The sequence below is a fragment of the Phalacrocorax carbo genome, chromosome 6, assembly GCF_963921805.1.
Source record: "Phalacrocorax carbo chromosome 6, bPhaCar2.1, whole genome shotgun sequence".
Taxonomy (NCBI): domain Eukaryota; kingdom Metazoa; phylum Chordata; class Aves; order Suliformes; family Phalacrocoracidae; genus Phalacrocorax; species Phalacrocorax carbo.
Window position 1 is genome coordinate 30,650,674 of NC_087518.1, and position 8,522 is coordinate 30,659,195.

Genomic DNA, 8,522 nt, shown 5'->3' on the forward strand with positions numbered 1-8,522 from the left:
GATCACAGATGGCAAAAAACCCCTACCAGTAAAGTCCCCTCCTACAAAAGTTAACCCACAGAATAACTGTGGCTCTCAAATAATTGATTATGAAGATAACATGCTTTTATTTTAGTTCTGTACCTTTCAAACATAAACCCATAGCAGTAAAACCAAAACCTCAGTATCTTCTGATTACCTCCTGTGATTAATTTATTTGTTGCCCTTAAGGCAATTTCTACCAGAAAAATGTAAACAGCCCACAACTACAGCTGGATTGTAGCTTCCCAGCTGAGGTAACTTTGGTGGAACACATGACACGGCCTAAATTCCTCCTGTCAGGAAGGTGGTTCTGCAGGTAAGGCTGATATATGAATAAAGTTTTCCAACCAGCTGTTTCATTAATAATAGGAGGGGTTATACACACATATATATGTGCGTGTGTGTATATTATTTTCTAGGGCTGCTGCCTTCCATTAAAAGGAACCTCACAAAGCTGTTTAATTTTCTAATTAGTAAGAAATATCCAATAGGGTAATATAGATAACACAGATCTGCACAGCACAGGCATAACTGGAAAAGGCCAACAGAATCATATCATTTACAGCAGTGTTTTCACTTTGCAATTCAATGTGTTTATTATACTAAAGGTCTTAAAGAATGGGGCAAATGAAGTCAAGAAGCTGTTGTTCCCCACCAAACAGGGACACCTTCCCAGGTAATGTTAACTGTGAATAAACACACTGGCTAATTTTGTAGAGGTCCGTGTTTCTGCTCTTTTCGCACTTCACTTCAGCAGAGGTGATCTCACTTAAAAGTTCAACCAAGCCTCTTAAGACATCATTGAGGCAGAAATGTGCTAGAATCTACTGGATCCCTTACTCGTGCAACACCTAGCTTTTTTAGTAACGCTTTCTTGAATTAGATCATACTAATTCCACACCTTCCGACAAAACGTTCGCTAACACGATCACAAGAAGCTGTCCCTGCTGTGGCACTGGGGCAATGATTTCTTTTGCCACGGAACATAAAGCCAATGCTATTTTTTAACTCTTGTGGTAACAAAGCTCGGCATCCGCGCTTGCCAAGTGCCGGGCCAAGCCCGCACGCTGATGGCGGGGCCCCCGACAGGCCCGTGGGAGGGCGGCGGGGCCTTGCTTTGCTCGTACTTGTCCGAAGGCTTGGGCAGAAGCTGCTCCTGCGGTGCACGGCGCTGCCCCCCCCCGCGGATCCGCTGCCGCCCGGCCACCGCGCGCCCGCCACGCCCACTCCGGGGCACTACGTGGCTGGCAGCCGACCAGTAGCAGCTCCCCTCCCGCGCCGTTTTCCCTCTGGCGCCCCCTGGTGGCGGGGGCGGGATGTTTCCCTTCGGCAAGCCTGCGCGTGCGCCGGCGGGCGGGCGCGGCTGGGCGGAGGGCGCGTGCGCGGAGCGGCGGGAGGCGGTGGCGGGCGGAGGAGGAGGAGGAGGAGAGCTGGGGGCACTATGGCGAAACACACCGTGTCGTCGGCGCGGTTCCGCCGGGTGGATGTGGACGAATACGACGAGAACAAGTTCGTGGATGAGGAGGAAGGAGGCGACGGCCAAGCGGGACCCGATGAGGGCGAGGTGGATTCGTGCCTGAGGCAATATCCTTCCGCCGCCGGGCGGGAAAAAGTCCCGTCGGGAGTGGCCGCGGCGGGGGGGTGCGGGGCGGGCGGGGAGCGGGAGCGGCCGCCGGGGCTGCCTTTTATGGGTACGTCCGTGCCCGGCTCTCCCGGCGAGGGGAGGGAAAGGGGACAGCGGTCGCGGCCAGGCGGGAGAGCGGAAAGGGGCCAGGGGCTGACAGGAGGAGGACGATGGGGTCTGACAGGAGGAAGGCAGCCCGGCTTCCCGTCACGGCAGGGGCGGTGATGGTGTCCCGGAGGTGTCTTATGGCGGAGGCGAGACGAGTGGAGGAAGGGGTTTCCTGTGGCGGAAAGGAAAGCTCTGTGTGCCCGCTGCCAGCTGCCGCGGCCGGCTGGGTGGTGGAGCAGCCCATCCCACCGGCTGCTGCAGGATCACTGTCCCAGCAGCTGGTGGAGGTGGATGTGCTGACCTGAGGCCTATTCTTGAGGGCTATGAGTTGCAGAAGTGACAGAGAATAATGACTTTTACTTGGATCCTCATTCAACAAAGGGCCTAAAAAGTATCTTCCAATACTGGAACTGCACAGCTTCTTGTTGGTGCTGCTCCTTCCTCAAAAGACCTAATAATTGCTACCTGACACTGTAATCAGTGCTATCTGTTGAGGGAATCATTGCATCTGCTGAACCTTAAGTATTTTCAGTCATGCACAAGGCAGCTACGAGTACTGCTGTCCTGGAGCTGGTTCTGTTGCTTTCTAAATACTTGGTGTCTGGTCCTTAACCGTCTGGCACAGGGAACATGATGGCCGCACTACAGGCGGCTCTGAAGAACCCTCCTATCAACACAAAGAACCAGGCAGTGAAGGTGAAACAGTAACTTGCTCACTCATGGGTTACTCCTTAAAAATCCTTCCCTGTTTCTATAACCTCTACCCCACCAACCCTGCCAGGTGTCCTCTGAGGAAGCCAAGAAAGCTGGTTTTTAGGGTATTCCTCAGTGTCAAAATATCCGTGACCTCTGCCGTTGTAATCTTGTTCAAAATGCCATAGGTCAGATGTCATTCATCCACCTACCTTTAACTTGGTGCTAGCTCAGGTTGTGTGTGTTCTCCTGCATGCCTTGGTTGTATATTGTGTGCCCTGGCTGATTCCACACATTGCTAGAGGCCCATGCCTGCTCCTGGCCTGGCAGCACATAGATGTACTCAGCACTGAACAATCAAGGAACCGCAACTGCTCTTGTCACTTCTGACTAAGGAAACTCTGCTATCACAGCCAGACCATGAACCTACAAAAAAGGAAGAACCGATGGTTATTGCATCCAATCAAAATTAAGCCGTTAAAACCTCAGAACATGCGAGCACTCCCCCTCTGACAGAATATAGGAGCCTGCTGCATGCATGTATTTCTGAATCTCCCCAGAATAAACCTTGAATGGCTCATGATTGCAGCAGTGAGAGGAACAGGCAGATAAGATGGGGAACTGCTCAGATGGTGAGCGCCTGCAGGAGTCTGTTCTCCCTGCCTGAGGCAAGTCCTACAGGTGTGTTCCTGCTCTGCTTACCAGGCCACCAGTGGAGACTTTTTCACCTAAACCCAGCCCTTTCCTGTGGGTTTTCTTGGGGTTTTGAGATCCAGCTGTTTGTTACAGACAGCACTGTATAAAAGACTGAACAGCCTTGTCCTCGCATTAATGACTTGTTTCCATTAGAACTGTGTTGATGTATTTAAGAATAACTTCGAAGGCAGTGGAATTGAAGAGGGCAGTGACTGAATTTTAATGTGTTGCATCATTTTTAATTAATCTCGTGGAACTTTAATGTTTTTACTTACAGTTCTTCATGTGAGGTCTTGCTAAGCCAAGTGGCTATCCGATATTAAATTGAACAAGACAACTAACATCCATAATTTCTGAAGAAGGAAGCTGCTTGAAGTATTTGTATAATGGAATTATTCAAAAGTCCAACAAACCCAAGACCTTTTTCCTTCATCCTCCCTCAGTGATGGATGAACAGGAAGGGCTACTTTTTGCTGATTACATGGCTGATGTGCTGCTCTAATCATGCCACACACATATCTGGGCCTGAAATGACATCCGGATCAGCTTGCAGATGGTTATTAATGCACAATATTAATGCTGCCAGTTTGCATCCTGGTCCCTGGTTGACTGTATTGAAAATATGTGGTTTCCAGCAGTCACCTCTTCCAGGCCGGCCAAGGCATTTCCATGGAATATAGTAGTTGTATCTCATTAAATAGTACAAAGGCACGGAAAAGGTTCTGGTGGTCAGGAAGGCCAGTCAAGTACTTAATTCTCATAATTCGTTTGAAATTTGCCAGACCTTGAGTTTTGATTTGAAAATCTATTATTTAGCCGTAACCTCATTTAATAGGTGGAGAATTGCAAACAGAAGCAGAGAGGCAGAAAACCTCAAGCAGGATAAACACGTTAAACTCTTAGCTGTCTGTCATTGAGAGGACATATGTGTTATACATTGTTATCACAAGCTTTGTGCACCAGCTGCCCTATTCAAACATATTTTAGGATTGTTTAAAAAAATATCTAGTTTTGTTTGTTGGAGAGATGAGTAATATTTGAATGCACCTTATACAAGAACAAACGTATCTCTGCCTCCCTTGTTTCTTGATAGGATCGTGCAGAAAGTATTGTCCTGAAGGTCCTCATCTCTTTCAAAGCCAACGATATTGAGAAGGCAGTGCAGTCGCTGGACAAGAACGGTGTTGACCTGTTAATGAAGTACATCTACAAAGGCTTTGAGAGCCCCTCTGACAACAGCAGTGCTGTGCTTCTGCAGTGGCACGAGAAGGTGTGTTTGTAGGGCTTCCTCTTGCCCAGGTTACCCATGGTAGCAGGTTCTTGGCTCCAAGGCAGGCTCACCGAGCCTGGTAAGAACCGTCTTCCTGTCTGATAAAACTGACGTGCCATATTTCACGCTGAGAGGAGGGTACAGTTCTGCGAGCTCATGTGCCTACTTTTTCTGATTCCTTGGGTAAAGATTCTACAGGTAAAATTTGGTTTTACGTTAGTCAGAGGCAAAGAAAATGGTTTGATCCAGTGATTCAAGCAGATGGAATTATAATTTCCTTCCTAGGGGGAAGCAAAATCTGCAACTCGGTTATGCAGCAAAATAAAGGCTCGTTAAAGAGCTGTCTGTAAAGTGAATGCGGTTATCCTTCCCTGGCACCCGGTGTGCTGGCATTTTGCACTTAATGTAAAGGGCGGGGAGATGCTCATTAGAAATACAGTCGGACAGCCTTTCCGCTCAGTCATTTCAGCCCGTAGCTACCTTGACCTGGTGTTAATTGCCGTGTTTCTCTTCTCAGGCCCTGGCTGCTGGAGGAGTAGGGTCCATTGTCCGTGTTTTGACTGCCAGGAAAACGGTTTAAATCCAGCAGCAAGTGGTTGTCTGCCATCCACGGCGTGGGAAGTGCTGGTACAAAACTCAAACAACCAAATGCCATTGCAGCCCTGTGGGCAGCACCTGTCTCTCAGCTTGCCTTCTTGCTGCTTCTTTCATACCTGACAAATAATGCATATCGTGATCTCTTTTTTTTTTGTTTGTTAAATTCTGGAAAATTATGAAGGTGCAATTTATTTCTAACAGGAATATTTGGTACTCGCAAACATTTCAGTGACACGCATAGCGACACAGACAACTTCATGTTTAGGATGATTTGCCTTTGTGTATAATTATGGCAGATTTGGACCTGACTTTCCAAGCAAATGCTGAGGGACGTGGGGCAATGTCTTAACTCTTTTCGCTAGCCAAGCGGTGTTTTGATGTAAGATCTGTATTTGAGAAGTGGGGCAGCTATTAATACAGGTAACTGGACCATGTTTCCTCTGGTCAACCTCTGAACCTACAGCTGTGAATAGGACAGAAAGCAAAGGCTCCCTTCCGACCCTGATTATCATTCCAGAGAGCTGAGTATTTTCCTTAACCTCGCATCTCACGGCCTGCTCAGGTTCCTTGTGATCAGTCAAATGCTGGGTCCACAGCGGGAAAGTCACAGCGGGATGGAGTTGTCCATCATGCAGTTTGGATGGTAGAATTTGGTAGTAGAATGGTGGTCCATTTATGCTGGAGCCCAGTCCAGTGAACTCTTTTTATTTTGGGGAGCAAAATAAAGAAGAGGAGAAGAAAAAGCAGGTTTCACACAACAAATCACTTCCAGCAACTTGAAAGTGATTTGATTTTTGTCAAGCACAACAAAGTGGCTGCCTGGGGTGATCTGAGAAACACATACCCACGCCAGCCTTGCAAAGCTCCCGTATTTTGTTTTCTAGGTCGGTAGGGTCTTAAGGGATACCAGGCAGTTCACATTAGTCCTGTTGCATTGTGCTGCAGCATGTTAGCTAGTGGGTGAATCAGGTTCCAGAATAAAGAGGGGTGCTTCAAAAAGTACCATCCCAGACCACAGATCACTGTTGGAGGTTTAGGGCCAGGACTGAAATGTGTGTTTTACATTCACCATTTTACTGCAGTTCAGTTGTGTAAAACTGTTGGGGAACTTGTGAAATCTTTGCTGGTTTTTGATATCTGCTTTTTTTGTAATAATAATAAAGACCAGACAATAAATCGTCACTGAATGTTTACTGGGTGTCTGAAATGCTTTGAAGCTAACTGTTTGACTGTAACTATTTTCAGCAGCCTGCTATGCAAGGATGGACAAAGAGTAATATTTTTTTCTTGTTTTGCTTTCTAGCTGTTATTTGTACCTGTAAGTAATGGTGATGCCTGTGCAGCTTCATCTGACTAGAAAATCTGAGATTATTTCAGTGAGATATTTAAACAAGAGGAAATGTTCCAAACCAGGACTACTAGAGATGTCTTTGCCTATGCTAAAATTATAGCCAGAGAGCGAGATCGTCACAACTGTTAGATACTGTTAGATACTTTATCACGAACAAAGGAAGGAAAAGGCTGGTGGCCAAGTAGGGTTGTTGTGTGAAGCAAAACTGATTTCACAGGTGGGCTGTTGTCTCTCTGCCTGCCCCAGCTCCAGGGGATGAAACGTTTAATTGTTGGGTTTTAATAATTTAAGAACAGATACAGTCCTGGGCTTGTCCTGTGGGTGGGATGACCGTGTGTGCCTACATCATCACTAATGGCACATGTACTTGGCTTGAGTTTATGAAGGGCCTGAGCATGCAGGAACCTGGTGTCGAGCTCTCTGACATCTGAAGGACATCCCCTATTCACTACCCAAGCCATCACTTTGGAAAAGCAGAGCTAGTGCCTTCAGACGGCTCAAACCAAAGCGTTCCTGATGTGCTGCCACATTCACTCGTGAATCAGTAATGACAACAGCTTCAGTAATAACCCTTTTTATTTCCATTCCACCTCCTCCCTGCTCTGTTTCCCCAGGACAGTACGAGACCTGTGCAGCTGCAGCTGCCACGTGTTGCAGGTGCAGGGAGGCACAGGCAGCCAGCCCTGTGTCGTGGCTGGAGCAGCCGTGCCTTTCCAAGCAGGGCAGCCAAGCCCCATTACCCACCACCTGCTCCCCCCCAGGGGGCACGGCGCCCCACATCCTCGGAGTCTCAGCATAGACGGGAACCGGCATGGTTACCCCTCAACCATTTGGTGCCCTCCCTACCTTCCTTCCTAGGATCCTTTTCTCGTGTTTAACTTCTTCAGAAGAACACAGGCATGACAGGAGGCACTGGCCATGCAAAGTGGAAGACTTGGCCTTGCTGCGAAGAGCACTGAAAACGTCCCGGTTTCAACCATACATACATGTGGATGCCTCATCCTCCTGGCCACGTGCAGCGATGGCTGTATCCTTAGAGCTCTCCCAGGGACTGCGTTTCCTTCCATTCGTCCAAATTTGGTTAAGACACCCATAAATCCTCATAAAAAAAAACAAAAACAAAAAAACACCAAACTAATTAATAAAACGCTGTAATCCCAGATCCCAGATAAGTGAAAAATATTTTCCAGAAAAACGGATGTCTAAGCAGGTCAGCTACCTCTAGGTGGCATTAGATAAATGAAGGCAACAAGAAGAGCGGTCTTAGAGGTTCTTCAGTTTCCCCTCATGCTAGGCTATGATGTATTTAGAAACATCTACGAAACGTACACATTTTCTGCATCTGAGTCCAGGGATGTGCTGAAAGACATGCACTGATGTGGGGGTAGTAGGGCAAGGTTTGTGGGAAGGCATCTCTTCTGTTAACTGATTGACAGGAAGGTAAACAGTAAATTTAGGTTTGGTGGTTTTTTTTTTTACATTGACCTTTTTTCTCCAAATCCTGCCTCGCTTATGTTCGTGGACCGTACAAATACTACAACACAGAGCAAACCCCAGCTGTGCTGAACAGCGACCTGTGTCTGGATGCTGCATTCACCTTATGTGGGAGCTGCCACTGGCTGAGCGAGTCCAGTGCAGCGTTAAATCCTCAGGCACCAGCTCCGTGGGAGGAGGCACACGCTCCCACTGTCCCCACTGGAAAAGCGGAGCCTGAGCTCAGTATCCCCAGCAGGCACATGGCACAGCCAAAATCCACCAGCACAGCATTAACAAGACCTCCAGCAGCGAAGCCCAGGGGCTGGCCCAGCCCAGCCCATAAGCTGGAGAGGAGCTCACCATGGGAGTCACATCCCGCCAGTGGCCGTCTCGCAGCTGTTGGGGCTGGTAGAGGCCATCCTCAGGTCCGGGCCCTGTACCCCGCTCACCCCAGCAGAGCAGCATGCATCCAGGCTGAGGGGGTGTTTTAATCCGTTGAGTAATAAGGCACAACAGGTTTCTAAGAGGAAAAAGGAGATAGATGGGTATGGAGGGAAAAAAAAGTCCCTAAACAATTTCACTTTGCAAAACACATTTCCCATCCTGTTATGAGAAGGAAGCCTTCAATGAAAATATGCGCAGCTCAGACCTACTTGAAGGGGGATGGCGTTTGCTAGGAGGGCTCA

At 48.1% G+C, this 8,522-nt stretch overlaps 1 protein-coding gene across 1 annotated transcript; it reads left to right on the forward strand.

Moving 5' to 3' along the window:
* The first annotated feature begins 1,410 nt into the window (after positions 1 to 1,410).
* Positions 1,411 to 6,202, forward strand: ARPC5 (actin related protein 2/3 complex subunit 5). Its single transcript, XM_064454392.1, has 4 exons — positions 1,411 to 1,605; positions 2,377 to 2,449; positions 4,236 to 4,412; positions 4,930 to 6,202. Exons 1-4 carry the CDS (start codon positions 1,463 to 1,465, stop codon positions 4,990 to 4,992), a joined length of 456 nt encoding a protein of 151 aa, XP_064310462.1. The 5' UTR covers positions 1,411 to 1,462; the 3' UTR covers positions 4,993 to 6,202.
* The last annotated feature ends 2,320 nt before the right edge of the window (positions 6,203 to 8,522 follow it).

Bases quoted from the DNA above. Each gene is read 5' to 3' on its own strand.
- ARPC5 (XM_064454392.1), top strand. From the start codon at position 1,463: ATGGCGAAACACACCGTGTCGTCGGCGCGGTTCCGCCGGGTGGATGTG. The intron at 1,606-2,376 runs ATATCCTTCCGC...ACCGTCTGGCAC, and splicing joins GTGGATTCGTGCCTGAGGCA to AGGGAACATGATGGCCGCAC. The intron at 2,450-4,235 runs GTGAAACAGTAA...GTTTCTTGATAG, and splicing joins CAAAGAACCAGGCAGTGAAG to GATCGTGCAGAAAGTATTGT.